The sequence below is a fragment of the Sebastes umbrosus genome, chromosome 11, assembly GCF_015220745.1.
Source record: "Sebastes umbrosus isolate fSebUmb1 chromosome 11, fSebUmb1.pri, whole genome shotgun sequence".
Taxonomy (NCBI): Eukaryota; Metazoa; Chordata; class Actinopteri; order Perciformes; family Sebastidae; genus Sebastes; species Sebastes umbrosus.
This window is the reverse complement of record NC_051279.1, coordinates 12,707,893-12,731,287: the sequence shown is the minus strand read 5'-3', so window position 1 is coordinate 12,731,287 and position 23,395 is coordinate 12,707,893. Positions and strand designations below refer to the sequence as shown.

Genomic DNA, 23,395 nt, shown 5'->3' with positions numbered 1-23,395 from the left:
CAACTTAATTTAACCATGATCATTTCTTTATTGTTTGTATTTATTTTTTGACAGTAAATTGATGAAAAGTCAAAAGTATCAATTCATGTGAACATTAAGAGGATTTATATACAGCTTTATTAAATTACTATCAACATTTTTAACCTAATATCTGCAGTTGCCAGTAATTGACTGTTGCTTTATTATTATATTATTTTATGAAAAATATTTTGATGTATCTTTTGCATAATGTCTTATCCCTACCCGCAATGTTTCCATTGCAGTGTTTACAATTGTTACACAATAGGAGAACAGGAGAATAAAAGCATTAGATATACACTGTAGAAATGTAGAAAGTACACAAAACACATAACAAATAGTAATTTCATTGCTTCAATTATCAAACACCAGAATTAAATGTAAACACATTCACCACTGTTTAGTAATAGCAGAACAAAAAAATGTTTTTTTACTTAACTGTCTTTGTGCAAAAAGCCAGCATAGCTATTTTCAATCAATAAAAGCATAATCATATATTAACATTACATTAAGTGTAAGAGAGCCCAAAGTTTAAAACCTTTCTCACTCAATTCAGCAGCCCTACATGTTTTGTATTGTATTTTAACCCTTTCAATCTCATAAAGTTTTCATCAAAAAAGCTCTGATAAAACCACCTGCTAAATATTGGACTTGCATTTAACAGGAAATGCAGCAGAAATGCTTTGGTTAATCTGTACTGGATGAGTGAATAGAATATGTTTGCACACACATTTGCCATGCAAATCAATAAGGCAATAACATGTCATGGCTGGGTCATCTTGTTTTGGTGTTCTTTGTCCTCCAAGTGGCCTGCTGGACAAAAAGTGAAAAAGAGGGTAATGTAGCAAGAGTTCTGGCTTTGTTCAAATGTATGTTATAATTAGGGATGTCAAAGTTAGCGCAATAAAAACATATTGACGCAAATTCGTTTTAACGCCACTAATTTCTTTAACACATTAATGCAATCAATCTTCTTGAGGTTGTACTAGAAAACCTAAGGAATCCATTGGTGCCAACCATGTTATACTAGCTAGCCGCAAAGGAGGCTACATAACGCACCAAACTTGTGCTAAATCATCAAAAACTATCATTGTCATTTTCAAAGCGGTCCCTTGACCTCTGACCTCAAAGTATGTGAATGAAAATGGGTTCTATGGGTACCCACGAGTCTCCCCTTTACAGACATGTCCACTTTATGATAATCACATGCAGTTTTGGGCAAGTCATAGTCAAGTCAGCACACTGACACACTGACAGCTGTTGTTGCCTGTTGGACTTCAGTTTGCCATGTTATGATTTGATCATTTTTTTTTGGCTAAATGCAGTACCTGTGAGGGTTTCTGGACAATATTTGTCATTGTTTCATGTTGTTAGTTGATTTCCAATAATAAATATATTCATACATTTGCATAAAGCAGCTTATTTTTCCACTCCCCTGTTGATAAGAGTATTAAATACTTAACAAATCTCCCTTTAAGGTAGATTTTGAACAGATAAAAATAATCATGGACAATCATGCGATTAATCGTAATTAAATATTTTAATCAATTGTCAGCCCTAGTTATGAGTCAATCAGTCAATGTTGTCCTATAGTAGTTTCTTTAGATACACTAAGTACAATTCTTTCTACAGAAACCTCTTAGCGCTTCGTCCTTCAAAATACATAAATCTCTTCTTTACCAAATCAAAATAATTAGTTCAAAACTCACCTTTTAAGGGAAAGTAGGTCGTTCAGTTTATATGTTCGCATATATTGATGTGTTCTCATGTGTTGATGGGTTCTCATATGTTGACATGTTCTCATACACACATTCTTCTACTTCTAGACAAAAAAAATTGATACATCTTATTATTCACATGTACTATTTGTATAATTGTGATATCCTTTAGTTTATTCTGCATTCGGTCTTTGTTGTTTTATATACAGAATGATAGTCTAAGTGTCGGATGAATTAAATCAGATAGATACTAACCTTTATTATCAGATTGTGGCGGAGCTTTGTTGTCGATTCTAAATATTAGAAATAAAGCATTGTTAAAATGTGGCCATGCAACCAGATGCAACTCAAAATTACAATCAAACTGTAACCTAAGTATTTACATTTTTACACAAGTTAAGCAGTTTTAAATAAAAACAATGTCTAAATGGGATCAACAGATTAAATTAATTGACGAGTGATATGTTAATAATTTCATTCAGGTAATACAGTAAATTCTTGCTCTTTATTGTTTAGTCTACCTTAAGTCTAATGTATAAGAATATACAAGAAATACAAGAAAGAGTTAGGTTTGTGTAATGTTAGGGTTAATCTGAAGTCAGTCACATATTAATACATGATAAAAAAGGGAGAGATGTCTGGTTGGTACTATAAAGGCTATTTTCACTTACTTTTTTTTATAAATATAATAGCCTCCACCAGCTACTGCAGAAAGTACTACTAAACATGTGATAACTATTCCAGCAATGGCACCAGCTGAAAGACCTCCAAAACTCCCATCGGAAATGAAACCTAAAAATAACAAATTGAGTTTTAGATTTCAAGCCATTGCTGTCTCATGAACTTAAAAGAAATCTGCCACTTTTAGTTGGTGGAATGAATCTGTAAGAAACATCTTTAGGAAGTCTGCCACTCTTCAGATTATCAGAGGTATAACACCTTCGGTTGATTGCAAAATTCAAGTGTATCAGCAAAATCTGTAATCAACACCATCTTGGTACCTGTTATAGTCAATCCACCGCCAAATGTTATACAAGTAATGTTTTACTGTCTGTCTTTTATTATTATTATTATTATTATTATTATTATTGAATATTAACGTACACTGCTTGGAGTAAACATGTTGTCAATACAGATTATGCAGGTAAATCTTTCTGATACATATCACTACTGTATCCACTAAACCTCATAAGTTTTATCTGATACCATCACAGGTACATCCCATCTTTTTATCTATATTTCTTTGCACAAAACCTTTTGAACTTACTCAGTACAGAGATGGCTGCAGTCTGAGAAATTATATATCTCATAGTTTTGTTGTTAAAGGCCTGACAGCTGTAGTTTCCACTCTGACTCATCTGAATGTTCATCAGTCTGAGCTCTGGTCCAGTATCAGACTGCAGGTCTCCATTCAGAACCACATAAACTGGGCAGAAGGTCTGGAGACAGCTGAGCAGGACAGGCTGATGTCTGACCCTTCAACATAGTGCTCTTGTGACGGAGATATTGTCAAATTAATATTTTCTGGGCCATCTACAGTGTGCAGCATATGGGGAGTAAAAACAAATCAAAATAATCACCAAAAAGTAAAGTTAGCAACTTGAAGAAAATGCAACAAGACATGAAGCTTTGCTCAGTGTGAAGCCTCATGATATCATCAGATTTGAAACATACATGCATGTTGTGTTGGTTAAAGTATGCACATATAAGTTAATAACTCACAGTTGATGGTGAGGTTTACTGGATCACTGGTGCCATTGCTTACAGGATTAAACACATGACACCTGAATGGTCCCTGCTCATAGCGGGTCACACTGACTATAGTGAGAGTGGAGCCTCCATCAGTGAGCTGAACTCTGTCACTTTCTGTAACCTCAGAGCTGCTGTTCAGCCAGAGGAAAGAGAGGAAGAGTCCAGAGGAGGAGCAGGACAGACTGACAGAGCTGTTGAACTCCAACAAGTCTGTTGTGTTTGAAGTTACCACAACATTGGCAACACGCTCTGTGGGTGAAACATAGTGGTTTTATATTGGCCACCTTTCCTGTCTAAGAAAGCTAACATTGTTCAGTAGAGTGGAGCAATGTGGAGAGTGGGAATGAATTCCATATGAATGATGAGTAATAATGGCTAGACGTACAAGGTTTGTATGCGAGTTGGACATAGACATGTAGTCATGAGAATATTTATTTTGTTTAACTATTATATCTTCTGCTATCCGTTTTCTAGATCTTGGTGCGATATTTAACCAGTGTTGGCTGACCTTACGTGTTTAAACTTGAAAGTAATTGTTAGCCCAACAATCAGCCTGAATGGTAATTTCATTATTAATAACTCCAAAACAAAATTGAGAGGTGACAGGGGATATTGTCTGTGACCAGATTAGATTACTGTGAAGATATTGTAGTCACTGCAAATAATGTGCATTAACATATTGAATGTGTTTAACTGATCGTCCTCTATGTGTGTATTAGTTATATTTGCAAGCCACAACTTTTGCTGTGCTACTGGCCACTCCAGGAGTACGACCGCAAACATTTTTCATTCTGAGCCTCAGTTGATTCTGTACAAGCAAAACTTGCAGCTGTGTTTTGAGTGCAAACATGTAAGTATTGTTTCACTTTGTTCCACAAATGCTTTTTCTTTGTATTTAAGAAAGTTTGATCTGATACCATCACAGGTACATCCCATCTTGTTATCTATATTTCTTTGCACAAAACCTTTTAAACTTACTCAGTACAGAGATGGCTGCAGGCTGAGAAGTTACATATCTCAGAGTTTTGCTGTTAAAGGCCTGACAGCTGTAGTTCCCACTCTGACTCATCTGAATGTTCATCAGTCTGAGCTCTGGTCCAGTATCAGACAGCAGGTTTCCATTCAGAAACCACTGAAACTGGGCAGAAGGGCTGGAGTCAGCTGAGCACACCAGGCTGATGTCTGACCCTTCCACAAAGTATTCTTGTGACGGAGATATTGTCAAATTAATATTTTCTGGGCCATCTGATTGTAGGGCAAAACAAAAGCAAAAAGTTAGTATGCACAACTGCATTATCATACATCAAGTCACCAGAAAAAGAAACCTCTGTATAATGAAATGTAACAGAACAAGCTTGTAATAAACCCTTTCTAAGTGAAACTGATTTAGTTGGCATTGTGCTGTAGTTTGCAGTGATGTACTGGATTCCATTAGGTTGAAAAAATATGTTTCTAATTTTTGTAAAACCCGTGGTGGAACAAAATAAACTATAATTACTGCCTCACGGTTGTATGTTTCCACCAACATGTCAGGTTGCAGTTTACATCTATGTCTGTCGAGAATGTCAGTTCATCATTTTATACTGTTAGACATTATGTGTGAAATTGTCATAATTAACATGTGAATTCTTGAGTTATGGCCAAGTGAGGTCAGAGTGACATTTGACCACCAAATTCTAATCAGTTCATCCCTGAGTCCAAGTGGACGTTATTGCCAGATGTAATGAAATTCCCTCAAGGCGTTCCTGAGATACTGCATTCACGAGAATGGGACGGACTTCAGGTCACAGTGACATTGACCTTTGACCTCCAAAATATAATCAGTTCATCCTTGAGTCCAAGTGGACGTTTGTGCCAAATTTGAAGAAATTCCCTCCACATAGGGCTGGGCGATATGGCCAAAATCTTCTATCATGATACAGGTAATTTCATACCGCAATAACGATATACAGTATATCACGATATAGCATGTTTTCTGGTAATTCAATAAATAAATTGTCTATGTGAAATAACCATAGGTTACATATACTGTAGTTTCAAGGCCACTCCTCACTGAGTTGTGACAATAATCTAAACTCTGTGTCTCTGTTTGCATTCAGATGTTTTCAGATAAAGAACTGAGCATGTAGGTTAGTAACTCACAGCTGATGTTAAAGTTTATTGGTCCACTGGTGCCATTACTGACGAGATTGGACACATGACACCTGAATGGTCCCTGGTCGTAGCGGGTCACGTTAACTATAATGAGATTGGTGCCTCCATCAGTGAGCTGAACTCTGTCGCTGGCTGTAACCTCAGAGCTGCTGTTCAGCCAGAGGAAAGTGAGAGAGGATCCAGAGGAGAAGCAGGACAGACTGACAGAGCTGCTGGACTCCACCAAATCTGTGCTGCTGGCGGTTGCCATTACATTGGAAACTGGCACTGTGATTGTAAAACAAAATTATTTTGTATTTGCCACCACATTACAAAGTTACAGTAGAAGGAAACACTGCAGTGGCTGAGAATGAATCTCATGTTGATCATGAGATGTTTTGTATTCATGGCTGCACATTGAAAGTTTACAGTAGCTCCTACCACTACAAAAAGCAACATTTCTCACTTATTATTTAATGACAATGATACAAAGACCAATAATTCAATGTGTTGTACATCAGAGAGACATTTTTTTTTGTTGATATTGTGTCAAACTGGCACTGATTTAACTCAGTGGTATTTTCAAGCAATACTAAGTGGTTGTTCTTTAGAATACATTTCTATATAGTGTAGTCCATTTGAACGCCACAAGAAAGCATGACCATAACTTAAATCAATGTCTCTCTGATACAGTGTCAACAAAAGTTACATACAGACTATACAGGTGCACCTAAAAAACTGAAAACCTTTTAAACATAATATTTACATCAGTGCTTACCGTTATACCACAAAAAATATATTATAAAAGATATTCATTCATTCATCGGCCTCAATGGCAAAGTGCAATTATTCAAATCTAAATTATGATGCAGTTATTATAAGACTTGGAGGCTTTAAATTTCACTAACAGTGAGACACTATCCCGACTTTGGAAACAGTAGTTTGACAAAAAATCATATTCATATCATATTATTATGTAATAATATAATATGAATTCTGGTCTCAGTATAGATCTTATTTGAAACCACTGAACATATAAACACAATTATTTTAACTGAAGAAATATTTACTCTAATATTTCACTCAGCCCTGAAAGAGATGCGAAAATATTTGCTCACCATAAACGTCCAGTCTTGTGTTCCCACCCTCCGCTTGTCCTCCATTCGGAACAATGTTAACGCTGTATACTCCACTGTCATTAAGAGTCAGATTCCTGAGCTCCAGAGATCCAGTAGACAAGAAGAAGGAGATCCTGCCTTCATACTCTGGTGCAGTGATGATTACACCACTATAAACGATTATATTTTTATCACCAAAATTCCAGCTCACTGTTAAAAATGGTTTTTCTGGTGGATTCAGTGTTGTGGTGAACATCACAGGCTCTCCCACAGCTTTATTCAGAGGACCGTCTGGCAACACACCAGCTCCTTTGGTTAAACCTGAAGGAGACAGTTACAGGTGTGTGAGGAACTCTAATAAGTTGAATACTTTGAAAAATGGGCCAATGGGACAATATCTATGATCACAATGCAAAAGAAAAACGAAAATAATCTTTTTCAATAGCACATTAGTAAAGATGTCTATCTGTTGAAAACAAACAATGAAGTTAAGTTGTAATTGTTTTCTCTGGTGGATTCAGTGTTGTAGTGAACATCACAGTCTCTCCCACAGCTCTATGCAGACGACCGTCTGGCAGCACACCAGCTCCTTTGGTTAAACCTGGCAGGTTTGAGAAGGACTGTAATGAGGACATTGCAAAATGGCCCACTGATGATGTGCTATCATAAATCAAAACAAAATGTTGATCTAAAAACTCCTAAAAGCACAAAACTGCAGCAGACAAAACAATCACCAGAGCCCTATTTCAGAAAGTGGGATTAGTGAAAACTCTGAAAGTTAAGGTGATCATCAAATTGCTAACCAGCTGAAGTAGTTAACTTGTTTACACAGCAGGTCGTCAGAAAAGCCACAGATACACCGACCCCTTACAGTATGTGAGGACAATTTGTGTCTTCCTACAGATAGAAAATTTCAATCACAACAACAGGGGAACTAATTCTTGGTGGAGAAAGGAACTCACTTAGAATGATTTCCCTTTCTGTTGTTCTTAATAATTAACTCATCATCATTAACTTTATTTCAGACCCGTAGGTCCATATCAGTATAAATAAAATGAAATACAATACAATACTCTATTGTATTTGCTACAGTCATTTTCAATGTCTGACAAGTTGCCAGCTAAAAGGGATACATCCATCCACACAATGTGGAGACTGGACTAATGTTCACTACCGGTTTGCAGTTATTTCCCAAAGCTCTGTGACAATGTTAAACATCAATAATCAATAGTTACATTTTCATAAATAAGTGAATACATACTTTTATCTCTGGTATCATGTGGTAAGAGCTCACCTGAGATGACTCCCAGGATGATGAAGTGTATCACAGCTATTTCCATTTCTTCTGCAGTATCATCAAATATGACAAGAGAAAAGAGGGATCACACTCCTTCACTTTGCTTTTGCTAAGTTTGGAATAATGTATGCTGATTTCAATATATAAAGGTAGTACAAGGAAGTACTGTGCAGTGGGGGTTTTCCCATCATTATACCTCTGAAAGGTTCATTTGCCTGCACCGTTGTTGATCATTAACGATGTACGCAACAAGCAACATTGAAAGTTTAATCATTAATACAAAAATGGAAGTAGTTTTATTATGTCCAGTAATGGCAACAACTATCACAGTTTGACATGTCTAAACATTCAGGGGTTTATTCATGGATTTGCTCTGTGTTTTTTATTGTCACGTGTGGTGAATACAGGGAAGAGGGATATGACCCAGATACAGATGAAGGTGAGATACCATAGCAGGTGCAGTTCAATGATTTATTTTAATACAGTTGTCCTGAAACCCCCCTTCTTTTATTTATTCATTCACTCATTCACTCATTTTTCTTTTTCTAAGTACTGTATAAAACCCGACTTCCAGCACCTTCTTGTATTACTCCAAGGATGAAGTGCCCTTTAATAAATGGAATTCCAGCTTGTAGATGGGGCTTGTGGGGTTGAGGGACGATTGGGACAAGATTGCATGTTGTGCTCCTCTGTCATGGATGTGCTCTGTTAAATTGACATATGTTGTGCACTAGTGCTGGGACGATACACCTATCTCCCGATTCGATACTATCACGATACTTGGGTGCCGATTCGATATGTATTGCAATGCTACAAGTATTGAGATTCGATATTATGATTTATTGCAATTTTTGTTACCTTTTTTAACACTGGACCAGGGGAAAAAGTTGAATTATACACTTCTAGGGACTTTTCTTTTTGGGAAATATCTAAATTAATACAGTAAAAATGTTTGATTTTCAGCATGTATGTAGTCAGAGATGTCCTGAATTCAAATATATCAGTCATTGTCAGGAATTATTTATTAGTTTTGTCCTGCAATCCCCAAATCAAAGAATTTATTTATTTATTTATTTATTTATTTATTTATTTATTTATTGATGCATACTGGTCCTTAACATCCTTTTCGTAATTCTTTTCTTCATTTATCTTTTAATTAGTTTGAAGACAGAAAAAATCATCTAATTCCAACTTTTCTGACAATACCTCATATCATATAATTTTGCTTGTAGAATGTAAAGTTGAATTCACCAACTAATAAGTTTGGTCTAAGTTAGAAATAACGGATAGATCCACACCAACTAACCTATTTTTGCTGCATGTATATTACAGTTTAATGAATATGTAGACTTTTATATCTCAGATGGAGCTAAAAGCTTTTGAATGTTTCTTGAGTAAAAGTTAGTCTAACTAATTATACCCTGTTTAATAAATCACCTTTTGCTTGCTTCACGTCTCTTAACCATCAGTATGTGACCACTAGAGGACGACGTCTTGCAGCTTTAGGGCATGACTTCAGCTTCAGTGGGTTTGTCTCATTATGCAGACACTTTGTAACTCAACACGTAGGTAATATCTAAATGAATACAGTAAAAATTTAGATTTTCAGTGCATATGTAGTCAGAGATGTCCTGAAGTCAAATAAACTGGGAAAAAAAAGTTAGGAAACTTGTGTTTGGTCGATTATTTATATACTACAGCAGGGCAGCATAGCTTTTAGCATTAACATGCTCTGCAGATTCAATGGATTTATCCCATTGTTCAAGCATTTTGCAACTCAACATTTTGAGATTTTAAGTATTTACTTGGACAAGAGTCTCTATAATTACAGCCACCATCGGACTATATTTATAAAGAGTCTGATGATTAGCTTTCACTTGTCCACGAAGCTTAGTCAACAGTCTCCAGAGGCACAACTTAATTTAACCATGGTCATTTCTTTATTGTTTGTAGACAAGGAAAGGTCAAAAGTATCAATTCATGTGAACATTAAGATGATTTATATACAGCTTTATTAAATTACTATCAACTTTAAACCAAATTTCTACAGTTGCCAGTATTTGACCGTTGCATTTAGACAACTGTTTAACTGTTGCTGTTAGAACCACATGACATAGAAAACATTAATATTTCGTTGTGCAATTTTTCCAAATTATTTTATTAAAAGTATTTTGATGTATCTTTTGCATAATGTCTTATCCCAACCCGCAATGTTTCCATTGCAGTGTTTACAATTGTTACACAATAGGCAAACAGGAGAATAAAGCATTAGATATACACTGTAGAAATGTAGAAAGTACACAAAACACATAACAAATAGTAATTTCATTGCTTCAGTTATCAAACACCAGAATTAAATGTAAACACATTCACCACTGTTTAGTAATAGCAGAACAAGAAATGTTTTTTTACTTAACTGTCTTGGTGCAAAAAAGCCAGCATAGCTATTTTCAATTAATAAAAGCAGAATCATATATTAATATTACACTAAGTGTAAGAGAGCCCAAAGTTTAAAACCTTTCTCACTCAACTCTGCAGCCCTACATGCTTTGCATTGTATTTGAACCCTTTCAATCTCATAAAGTTTTCATCAAAAAAGCTCTGATAAACCCACCTGCTAAATACTGGACTTGCATTTGACAGGAAATGCAGCAAGAATGCTTTGGTTAATCTGTACTGGTTGAGTAAATAGCAAATGTCATGGCTGGGTCATCTTGTCCTGGTGTTCTTTGTCCTCCAAGTGGCCTGCTGGACAAAAAGTGAAAAAGAGGGTAATGTCACTCATGGCAAGAGTTCTGGCTTTGATCAAATGTATGTTATAATTAGGGATGTCAAAGTTAACACATTAGTAACACATTGACGCAAATTCGTTTTTAACGCCACTAATTTATTTAATGCATTAATGCAATCAATCTTCCGGAGGTTTGTACTAGAAAACGTAAGGAATCCATTGGTACCAACCATGTTATACTAGCTTGTCTAGAAGGAGGCTACATAACGCTCCAAGCTTGTGTTAAATTTTGGCAAGGAAAAACTACCATGGCTGTTTTCAAAGGGGTCCCTTGACCTCTGACCTCAAAATATGTGAATGGAAATGGGTTCTATGGGTACCCACGAGTCTCCCCTTTACAGACATGTCCACTTTATGATAATCACATGCAGTTTTGGGGCAAGTCATAGTCAAGTCAGCACACTGACACACTGACAGCTGTTGTTGCCTGTTGGGCTTCAGTTTCCCATGTTATGATTTGAGCATATTTTTTTTATGCTAAATGCAGTACCTGTGAGGGTTTCTGGACAATATTTGTCCGTGTTTTGTGTTGTTAGTTGATTTCCAATAATAAATATATCCATACATTTGCATAAAGCAGCTTATTTGTCCACTCCCATGTTGATAAGAATATGAAATACTTAACAAATCTCCCTTTAAGGTAGATTTTGAACAGATAAAAATGATCATGGACAATCATGCGATTAATCGTAATTAAATATTTTAATCAATTGACAGGCCTAGTTATGAGTCAATCAGTCAATGTTGTCCTGTAGTAGTTTCTTCAGATGCACTAAGTAAAATTCTTTCTACAGAAACCTTTTAGTATTTCTTCCTTCAAAATACATAAATCTCTTCTTTACCAAATCAAAATAATTAGTTAAAAACTCACCTTTTAAGGGAAAGTAGGTCGTTCAGTTTACATGTTCTCATATATTGATGTGTTCTCATGTGTTGATGGGTTCTCATATGTTGATGTGTTCTCATATGTTGATGTGTTCTCATGTGTTGATGTGTTCTCATGTGTTGATGTGTTCTCATGTGTTGATGGGTTCTCATATATTGATGTGTTCTCATATGTTGATGTGTTCTCATGTGTTGATGGGTTCTCATATGTTGATGTGTTCTCATATGTTGATGTGTTCTCATGTGTTGATGTGTTCTCATATGTTGATGTGTTCTCATGTGTTGATGGGTTCTCATATGTTGATGTGTTCTCATATGTTGATGTGTTCTCATACACACATTCTTCTACTTCTAGACAAAAAAAAAAGGTATACATCTAATTATTCACATGTACTATTTGTATAATTGTGATATACTTTAGTTTATTCTGCATTCAGTCTTTGTTGTTATATATACAGAATGATAGTCTAAGTGTCGGATGAATTAAATCAGATAGATACTAACCTTTATTATCAGATTGTGGCGGAGCTTTGTTGTCGATTCTAAATATTAGAAATAAAGCATTATTAAAATGTGGCCATGCAACCAGATGCAACTCAAAATTCAAACTGTAATCTAAGTATTTAAATTTTTACACAAGTTATGCATTTTGAAATAAAAACAATGTATAAATGGGATCAACAGATAGAGTAAATTGACCTCCAATGAGTGATATGTTAATACTTTCATTCAGGTAATACAGTAAATTCTTGCTCTTTATTGTTTAGACTACCATAAGTCTAATGTATAAGAATATACAAGAAATACAAGAGTAATGTTTGTGTAACGTTAGGGTTAATCTGAAGTCAGTCACATATTAATACATGATAAAAAAAAGGGAGAGATGTCTGGTTGGTACTATGAAGGCTATTTTCACTTACTTTTGTTTATAAATATAATACACTGCAACAGCTACTGCAGAAAGCACTACTAAACACACGATAACTATTCCAGCAATGGCACCAGCTGAAAGACTCCAGTCTGAAATGAAACAGAAAAAATAAAGTGGAGTTTTAGATTTCAAGCCATTGCTGTCTCATGAACCTACAAAATTTGCCACTTTTAGTTGGTGGAATGAATCTGTAAGAAACATCTTTAGGAAGCCTGCCACTCTTCAGATTATCAGAGGTATAACATCGTGGGTTGATTGCAATATTTAAGAGTATCTACAAAATCTGCAATCAACATCATCTTGGTACCTGTTACAGTCAATCCATGGACTGCTGCTGATATTCTCCAAGTATGATCATTCATCACTACACAGATGTAGTTTCCACTGTCAGAAGGTTCAGTGTTGTTTTTAGTATAAATGGCAGAATGGTGTATCTGTTTTCCATTCAGTATCCAGGTGTAACTAGCAGGTACAGACTCAGCAGAGCAGGTTAATGTTAAGGTCTCTTTCAAAGGAAGCTCATTTGGACCTCTGATTTGAACATTGTCTGGTCCATCTGAAAAACAGATATTATTGAAGTTCTTACAGCAGCACAAATAATAAAGAGTATAAACGTGTTCAACAAATGACTTGAAAATCTGAAATATTGTGTTACACACCTACAAACAACACATCTCAGTAGTACACTGTTATCTATGGCACTCATAATTTTGAACTGTTAACGTACAGTTTGTTACCTACAGTAAACAACCATGGTGAAATTAGCTTCATTGTTGCTGAGGGGGTTGCTGACTTCACAGGAATATTCTCCATCGTCTTGTTTATTCAGACTGCTGAAAGACAGCACTCTGTTATTGTCGTGAAGGGTCATGTTTACAGCCGGGATCAGATCTGAGCCTCCCTTCATCCACTTTCTGGTAAACACAGAGCCAGCAGCATCACAGGTTAAGTTGACAGATTCCCCCTCAATTGGCAGGTTTGTTGACGGTGTGATTGAAGCACCAGATATTCTCTCTGTTGGGCAAGAGATCATGTGAAAAATATGAAAACAGGAACAAAAGGAACTGAGTTACTGAGAGTTAACTGAGGAAATGAATATAAAAGAGCTATATTGTCTGAATCATGTATACAACATGCCAAGTGTCTGACTGTCTTCACTAGGCTTGTTGCGGTAGTGGGGTGTTACACGGTGGTCGGGCACACACCGATTACATTACTTGCCAATCACCCCCACCGTCGTTTTGCTTTATTTTACAGAAATAAAACCCCTTTAGTTCATTTTGGCGTATCAGCGGCATGTTATCAATAGATAGTCGGACGACAGACCCTACAATCTGAAAGTGAATGCGTCTGCTCCGTACGGATTCTCAGCTCAGAGTAGCAGGTGTCATATTTCACACACACACACACACACACACACACACAGGACGAGAGAGAGTTAACAGACCGAGAGATGGCAGAGGATTTTGTGTCAAAGCGAAAAGCAATTTTTTGCGCAATATTTCAGATTTAAGTCCAATGCTATAAGGGAACCATAACATTAATGAGGTAATCGCTGTGAAGAGGACGGTGCGGTCACAGCCGGTGTGCGCGGCGCAGTAGCACCAGGTAGACCCCTGCGGCCCCGCAGCGAACTGGACCAGAAAAGCCAGACACACCGCCACCTGACGTTAAAGAGCAAAGTAAGCGTGCTACACATATTGACCGTCATCTTTTCTTGTAACTTGTCCGGTTTAGTCAGTAACAGCGGTGTTGTCACAAGTTTATTAACCAGTGGGAAAATTTCCTCACCTTCACATCCCTAGTCTTCACTCAAGATTTTAACATTTACAGTTTTGAACAACCCTCAGTATATCTCAGAAATATCATCTATATAAATGGAAAATAACACATAACATTGAGTTCAAGATCAGTTCAACACTGACTAACAGAGAAGAAAACGTTTCATTAAAACCACAAGATTCTTTAACACTTGACTCAAAACAGTCGACAGCTGCAGGACTCTTGACCTTTGTCATGTAATGTGCTTTTGATCCAATATCATTGTTTCAAAGTTTTGACCACAATTCTTAATGGAGCATGACATCCATAAACACAACATAGTCACTGTTGAAGTTGATGGAGCAAACATTTGGGTTACACATGCAGATCATACAGAGCAACACTTGGAGTCATGTTTCTGTCCACCTGGTAAATGTTAGTCTAATATTCACTCTCCTTTTAATTCAGCTGTTGTTTCCACCAACTCCTGAGAGATATATCTGTCTCTTTAGCTGCTAAATGATCCACTATGTTCATAAGCTAGTTTCTAACTGTGTCTGTCTACTGTCTGGTGCAGGACAGGTAGTGTACGGTGGCTTTTGGTGAAAACAATGCTATGAGAATGAGTCCGGAAACCAAAACAATGAGCTGCAAGATACTAAAATGGTCGACAGCATTGATTATAGCTGCGTTAAATAATAGGCTGATATAAATTGTATCATAACATATCATATAAGCATATTGCTGAATGGAAGTTAAGTTTTTGTACTGTATAACCTTTTCTAATCAGACTTTGCCTGCAATATCAAGCAATACAATGTTTAATACAAAAGTGCTTTATGTTTTTGTATCACTTATTTTCCTGCAATCCCAAATATTACACAAGGAATGTTTTATTGTCTGCCTTTATTATTATTATTATTATTATTTAATATTAAGATACACTGCTTTGAGTACACATTTTGTCAATACCGATTATGCAGCTGAATCTTTCTGATACATATCACTACTATATCCACTAAACCTCATATTCCAACTCACCCAGTACAGAGACAATGGACAGCTGAGTCTTTTCATATCTCATAGTTTTGTTGTTAAAAGCCTGACAGCTGTAGTTCCCACTGTGTCTCATCTGAATGTTCATCAGTCTGAGCTCTGGTCCAGTATCAGACTGCAGGTCTCCATTCAGAAACCACTGAAACTGGGCAGAAGGTCTGGAGACAGCTGAGCACATCAGGCTGATGTCTGACCCTTCAACATAGTGCTCTTGTGACGGAGATATTATCAAATTGATATTTTCTGGGCCATCTGATTGTAGGGCAAAACAAAAGCAAAAAGTTAGTATGCACAACTGCATTACCATACATCAAGTCACCAGAAAATAGAAACCTCTGTATAATGAAATGTAACAGAACAAGCCTGCAATAAACACTTTCTAAGTAAAACTGATTTAGTTGGCATTGTGCTGTAGTTTGCAGCGATGTACTGGATTCCATTAGGTTGAAAAATATGTTTCTAATTTTTGTACAAAATAAACTATAATTACTGCCTCACGGTTGTATGTTTCCACCAACCAGTCAAGTTGCAGTTTACATCTATGTCTGTCCAAAATGTCATTTCATCATTTTATCCTGTTAGACATATGTGTGAAATTGTCATAATTAACATATGAATTCTTGAATTATGGCCTAGTGAGGTCAGAGTGACATTTGACCACCAAATTCTAATCAGTTCATCCTGAGTCCAAGTGGACGTTTGTGCCAGATATAATGAAATTCCCTCAAGGTGTTCCTGAGATACTGCGTTCACGAGAATGGGACGGACTTGAAGTCACACAGTGACCAAGTGGACGTTTGTACCAAATTTGAAGAAATTCCCTCCACGTAGGGCTGGACGATATGGCCAAAATCTTCTATCATGGTACAGGTCATTTCATACCGCAATAACGATATACAGTATATCACGATATAGCATGTTTTCTGGTAATTCAATAAATAAATAGTCTGTGAAATAACTACAGGGTAAAGCCTATTTTTGTATACTCCTGTGTTAATTAAAAACTTAACAAATAATAGTGCAAAGTATTTTGTCATTTTATTAAGAACTTTAGTGCAAAATCAAAGTTAACTGAGTTTGATCAGATTTTCTGACAAATTTGAGTCAGTGTTTGCTTGTTATTATCAATTTATACCACAAAATTGTGTATTACGATATATTATACATATATCATATTATATATTTCATCACATGATTTCATTGAGAGACGATAAATTATCTTATTGAATTGTCCCTTAGCCCTCCTTCCAGGTGTTCCTGAGATATCGCATTCACAAGAAGAGACGGACGGACAGACGGACGACTTGAAAACATATGTGTGGACGCATTGCAAAGCAAGGCCACTCCTCACTGAGTTGTGACAATAATCTAAACTCTCTGTCTCTGTTTGCATTCAGATGTTTTCAGATAAAGAAGTGAGCATGTAGGTTAGTAACTCACAGCTGATGTTGAAGTTTGTTTGACCATGGGTGCCATTACTGATGGGATTGGACACATGACACCTGAATGGTCCCTGGTCGTAGCGGGTCACGTTAACTATAGTGAGAGTGGAGTTTCCATCAGTGAGCTGAACTCTGTCGCTGGCTGCAACCTCAGAGCTGCCGTTTTTTGTTTTTTTTGTTTTTTTTGTTTGGAAGCGAAAAGCAAACGCACCTATTTGGCAATATTTCAGATTTAAATCCAATGCTATAAGGGAACCATAACATTCATGAGGTAATCGCTATGGATGTGCATTCCAAGCAGAAATACTATCCGAAAATCACTGAGTATTATTCAATTATTATTATTATTATTATTATTATTATTTTTATAAATACGACTATTCGAAAAATCCCTAAATCATAACTCATCCCTAGTAAGGTGAGGAGGACGGAGCAGTCGCAGCCGGTGTGCGTGGCGCAGCAGCACCAGGTGGACCCTTGCGGCCCCGCAGCGAAAGCTGGACCGGAGAGGCCAGACACACCGCCACCTGACGTTAAAGATCAAACTAAGTGCGCTACACATATTGACCGTCATCTTGTCTTGTAAAATGTCCGGTGTGATCGGTAATACCGGTGTTGTCACAAGTTTATTAACCGGTTGGAAAATTTCCTCACCTTCACATTCACAGTCTTCACTCAAGATTTTAACATTTACAGTTTTGAACAACCCTCAGTATATCTCAGAAATATCATCTATATGAATGGCACATAACACATAACATTGAGTTCAAGATCAGTTCAACACTGACTAACGGAGACGAAAACGTTTCATTAAAACCACAGTCGACAGCTGCAGGACTCTTGACCTTTGTCATGTCGTGTGAAAAATATGAAAACAGGAACAAAAGTAACTGAGTTACTGAGAGTTAACTGAGGAAATAAATATAAAGGAACTTGTAAGAGGAAAAGATAACTACTGTTCCCTTAATCATGTATATGACATGCCAAGTGTCGGACTGTCCACACTCAGTTATGTTAACATTTACAGGTTTGACTAACCTATACCTCAGACATATCATCTATATGAGTGGAACACAACATTGAGTATTTAGATAGTGCGTCAGTTCAACACTGACTAACGAAGACGAAAATGTTTCATTTAAACCACAAGATTTAACAACTTGACTCAAAACAGTCAACAGATGCAGGACTTTTGACCTTTGTCATGTAATGCGCTTTTGATCAAATGTCATTGTTTCAAAGTTTTGACCACAATTCTTAATGGAGCATGACATCCATAAACACAACATAGTCACTGTTGAAGTTGATGGAGCAAACATTTTGGTTACACATGCAGATCATACAGAGCAACATTTGGAGTCATGTTTCTGTCGACCTGGTGAATGTTAGTCTAATATTCACTCTTCTTTTAATTCAGCTTTTGTTTCCACCAACTCCTGAGGGAAATATCTGTCTCTTTAGCTGCTAAATGATCCATTTTGTTCACCAGGAGTGATGGTGTAGGACAGGTAGTGTACGGTGGGTTTTGGTGAAAACAATGCTATGAGAATGAACCAAAACAGTCAAGCTGCAGTTTAGAAAACCAAAACAATGAGCTGAAAGATACTGAAATGGTCGACAGCATTGATTATAGCTGCGTTAAATAATAGGCTGAAATAAGTTGTATCTTAACATGTCGTATAAGCAAATTTAAAAACAAAACATAAACATCACCAAATGGTAACATAACAACTTGAAGAAAATGCAACAAGACATGCAGCTATGCTCAGTGTGAAGCCTCATGAGACCATCTGATTTGAAGCAAACATGCATGTAGTGTTGGATAAAGAGTATGCACAAATAAGTTAATAACTCACAGTTGATGGTGAGGTTTACTGGATCACTGGTGCCATTACTGACAGGATTGGACACATGACACATGAATGGTCCCTGGTCGTAGCGGGTCACGTTAACTATAGTGAGATTGGCGCCTCCATCAGTGAGCTGAACTCTGTCGCTGGCTGTAACCTCAGAGCTGCTGTTCAGCCAGAGGAAAGAGAGAGAGGATCCAGTGGAGGAGCAGGACAGATGGACAGAGCTGTTGAACTCCACCAAATGTGTGCTGCTGGCAGTTGCCATTACATTGGAAACTTCCTCTGTGGGTGAAAAACAAAATTATTTTGTATTTTTTACCACATAACAAAGTTACAGTAGAAGGAAACACTGCAGTGGCTGAGAATGAATCTCACGTTGATCATGAGATGTTGAGTATTCATGGCTGCACATTGAAAGTTTACAGTAGCTCCTACCACTACAAAAAGCAACATTTCTCACTTATTATTTAATGACAGTCATACAAAGAACAATAATTCAATGTGTTGTACATGAGAGAGAAATACATTTTTTGTTGATATTGTGTCAAACTGGCACTGATTTAACTCAGTGCTATTTTCAGGCTGTACTTTTTGGTGATGGTTCTGTAGAATCAATTTTCAAAACAGTGTAGTCCAATTTAACAACACAATAAAGTTTGACCTTAAAGGTTCAATCAGTGTCTCTCTCATACAGTGTCAACCAAAGATAAATATGTACAGACTATACATGTGTACCTAAAAAACTGCAAACTCAATCAAACCGTCATATGTTTGTTTTTGTTTTTTGACAAATTGTTGATATCCGTGCTTACAGTCATACTACTAAAAAATAAGGATGTTGCTCATCGGCATCAGTGGTCAAGTTAATTTATTCAAATCTCCGTTATGATGCAGTTATTGTTAGACTTGGAGGCTTATTATTATTATTATTATTATTAGTGAGAAACAATCCCAAAATTTAAGGAGTGAAGTCATCTGAGCATGAAAGTCTATTCTTGACCTTAACATTCAGCCACTAGATGTTGCATTCTCCCTCCCCCGTTCCATTGCATTTACTTCACAACAAGTCGTTCCCAGACACTTACTGTCAATCTCAGCCATTTATCCGTTTTTTTTCTACACTAACTGACGACCCAGAGATACCACGTGATACCAACGTTGTTTTACTATTGGCTCACAAGCCTTGTTAGAAGTGGGAACCAAACGTCAGATATCTTCCACAGAGATAAACAAAACATAATTTTTTGGACCGGCCAACATTTTTTACCAGTGAACACCTAAACACAATTATTTGAACAGTTCAATTGCTACGCACAGTCTCCACTCAGCACTGAAAGAGATGCAACATTTGCTCACCATGAATGTCCAGTCTTGTGTTCCCATTTGTCTGCGGTTGTCCAAGTGGAATAATGGTAACGCTGTATATTCCACCGTCATTAAGAGTCAGATTCCTGAGCTGCAGAGATCCAGTAGACATGAAGAGGGTGATCCTGCCTTCATACTCTGGTGCAGTGTTGTTTATACCACTGTAAGTGATTATGTTTTTACTTCCAAATTCCCAGTTTACTGATACAAATGGGTTTTCTGGTGGATTCAGTGTTGTGGTGAACATCACAGTCTCTCCAACAGCTCTATGCAGAGGATCGTCTGGCAGCACACCAGCTCCTTTAGTTAAACCTGGCAGGTTTGAGAAGGACTGTAATGAGGACATTGCAAAATGGCCCTCTGATGATGTGCGTAATGTGTGTAATAATTAACTCATCATCATGAACTTTGTTTCAGACCCATAGGTCCATATCAGTATAAATAAAATTAAATACATTACAATACAATACAATACAAGGACAACAACACAGCGATATAATCATTGCAGTTCACAGTGATTAAAATGTATATATATATATAAGCATTTGTTCCAATGTTTCCAAAAACAAGAGCAGTACCTTGTGTAACTTTGCGTGCGCTCAGTTAAGGCCATTATGATTACATTTTTGGAATCAATTAATCAACATAAATTTGTACATAAAATTCCTCAACACAGCATGAAAGGTGGGAACATTACTAGTCATAAATATATGACTTGCACTTGTCCATCTTGGGAGCTTGAGCAAGATTTTGAATGCAACATTAAATCCCACCTGAAGCTTTGCTGTAACTGCACCACACGTCGGCTGTAACTGATGTTAATGAATATATTATAACTAGTCTGTACATTTTTTAACTGATATTTTTGAAGACTGGTGTATTTTCCTATAATATATGTAATAAACATATGTGTACAGTAGAGAGGCTGTATTTCTGGAGTATATATTTCGGATGCTTGTTCTTAATACTACTCAAAAAAGAACAGCATGTGTTTGCTATGCGGAGGAAGTACTGGGCTCCACTTGTCGAGTGTTGACTTAGGAAAAGACTTCATTTACAGTTGTAGTCGGACATTATTCAACAAACAAAAAAGTTCCATGATACAGAAAAGTCTGAGAGTAAAATCCAGTGTTACACTACACTAAATGAATTACATTTTGTTGTGAATGGCCATCAGTGCTGCATTGTAGTTTAGATATTTTTGTCAAATGGCTCTATTTGCTACAGTAATTTTCAATGTCTAACAAGTTGCCAGCTAAAAGGGATATATCCATCCTCACAATGTGGAGACTGGACTAATGTTCACTACCCATTTGCAGTTATCAATAGTTACATTTTCATGAATAAGTGACTACATACTTTTATCTCTGGTATCATGTGGTAAGAGCTCACCTGAGATGACTCCCAGGATGATGAAGTTTATCACAGCTATTTCCATTTCTTCTACAGTATCATCAAAAATGACAAGAGAAAAGAGGGATCACACTCCTAGGATATAACCCAGATACAGATGAAGGTGTGATACAGTAGCAGGTGCAAATTGTATCTGTAAATCATCTTTAGCCATTGTAAAGTTGGGGTACACTTTTATTAACTGGCATTTACCCTGAAGGTGTATGGCTAAATTTAATGAACATATACAGAGACAAAAGTAAATAGTATATAATATCTTCAGGTAAATTCAATACAACTTTTATCTAAGGCTGGCCTAAACATTTGAATGTTTGTTGGTATTTTAATCTCAAAGTCGTTATCAGAAGCTGTATTTATTTATTGGTCCTTGTGTCATTATCTCCTCAAATGAAGACATCCAATAAGTCGCAACTCTCCATTGAGCTAAAGGTGTTTTTATTGCTATTCATGGAGAAGACAAACGGTAGATTATGACGAACATGTCTTGCATTATTAGGTTATATAAAAGGCAATATTTTTGAATATTTGTTCAGAAGCATTGGCAAATATTGGATGTCAGTAATGGTGTTCATGCGGGCCCTGCGTTTCCCTAAATAACATTCTTTAAGAAACATCATTAGGACCATTGCTCTCATCATGTGCCATAGGGAATTTGAAAACAAAAACACAAGAAGAAAATTTTAAAAGGCACCTTTTAAAAGTCCCCTTGATTCAGATGTTTCTGTCATATTTCTCTCTGTCTTCACCATATTATCTTATCTTATGATATTATTGAGTGAGGCTTTACTGACAATCTAATCACATGGGTTGATTGGAGAAGAAAATGGCCAAATGTGTATATCTCCACTTTAACAAAGCACATAAAAAAAGTGGGTCATGTAATCACACCACTCCATCCAGTACTACGCCGAGAAGGCCTGATTTAATACGTTCTGTTGGTTATCGACAAAATGTAATATGATCATCAGAAATTCTACATGGTGCAACATCTGCGAAATCTCATTACTGTCTCGTGTTTCGCTCGGCCTCCCCTTTCCCCGCTGGAGCACCAAGGCAAAAGGCTAATGCCAATAAGAATGAGATAAATTGGACAGTAAAAAAGAAAAACTAAAAATCTATGCGTCCATTAACCCTGCGAGGGAGGGGTGGGTGGGTACATCATTTTTTTTTCGTGGTCAAGTGTGGGTGCTGAGCCAAACTGCAGGGTCATTATCCAGATGCTGCCCGCTTCTTTTATTTATTCATTCACTTATTCAGTCATTTTTCTTTTTAGATTCAATATTACGATTTATTGCAATTTTTGTTACCTTTTTTAACACTAGACCAGGGGAAAAAGTTGAATTATACACTTCTAGGGACTTTTCTTCTTGGGAAACATCTAAATTAATGCAGTAAAAATGTTTGATTTTCAGCATGTATGTAGTCAGAGATGTCATGAAGTCAAATTTGTCAGGAATTATTTATTAATTTTGTCCTGCAGCCCCCAAATCAAATAATTTCTTAATTTATTTATTTATTGATACATACTGGTCCTTAACATCCTTTTTGTAATTCTTTTCTTCATTTATCTTTTAATTAGTTTGAAGACAGGAAAAATCATTTTATTCCGACTTTTCTGACAAAATCTCATATAATATAATTTTGCTTGTAGAATTTAAAGTTTAATTCACCAATTAATAAGTTTGGTCTAAGTTAGAAATAACTGATAGATCCACACCAACTAACCTATTTTTGCTGCATGTATATTACGGTTTGATGAATATGTAGACTTTTATATCTCAGATGGAGCTAAAAGCTTTTGAATGTTTCTTGAGTAAAAGTTAGATAGTCTAACCATTTACACCTTGTTTACTAAATCACCT

The 23,395-nt window shown here is 36.4% G+C and overlaps 1 protein-coding gene and 1 long non-coding RNA gene across 2 annotated transcripts; both read right to left on the bottom strand.

Moving 5' to 3' along the window:
- Positions 1 to 206: 206 nt before the first annotated feature.
- On the bottom strand, positions 207 to 2,699 carry LOC119497737. Its single transcript, XR_005208976.1, has 4 exons — positions 2,408 to 2,699; positions 1,992 to 2,029; positions 1,728 to 1,840; positions 207 to 831 (listed from the first exon to the last, which is right to left on the bottom strand). It is a non-coding gene; the product is annotated as an uncharacterized LOC119497737 (long non-coding RNA).
- Positions 2,700 to 3,040: 341 nt separating this feature from the next.
- On the bottom strand, positions 3,041 to 21,558 carry LOC119497691 (carcinoembryonic antigen-related cell adhesion molecule 5-like). Its single transcript, XM_037785998.1, has 10 exons — positions 21,513 to 21,558; positions 20,112 to 20,432; positions 18,759 to 19,037; positions 15,446 to 15,712; positions 13,385 to 13,657; positions 12,951 to 13,199; positions 5,631 to 5,909; positions 4,467 to 4,733; positions 3,459 to 3,737; positions 3,041 to 3,269 (listed from the first exon to the last, which is right to left on the bottom strand). Exons 1-10 carry the CDS (start codon positions 21,556 to 21,558, stop codon positions 3,148 to 3,150), a joined length of 2,382 nt encoding a protein of 793 aa, XP_037641926.1. The 3' UTR covers positions 3,041 to 3,147.
- Positions 21,559 to 23,395: the final 1,837 nt, after the last annotated feature.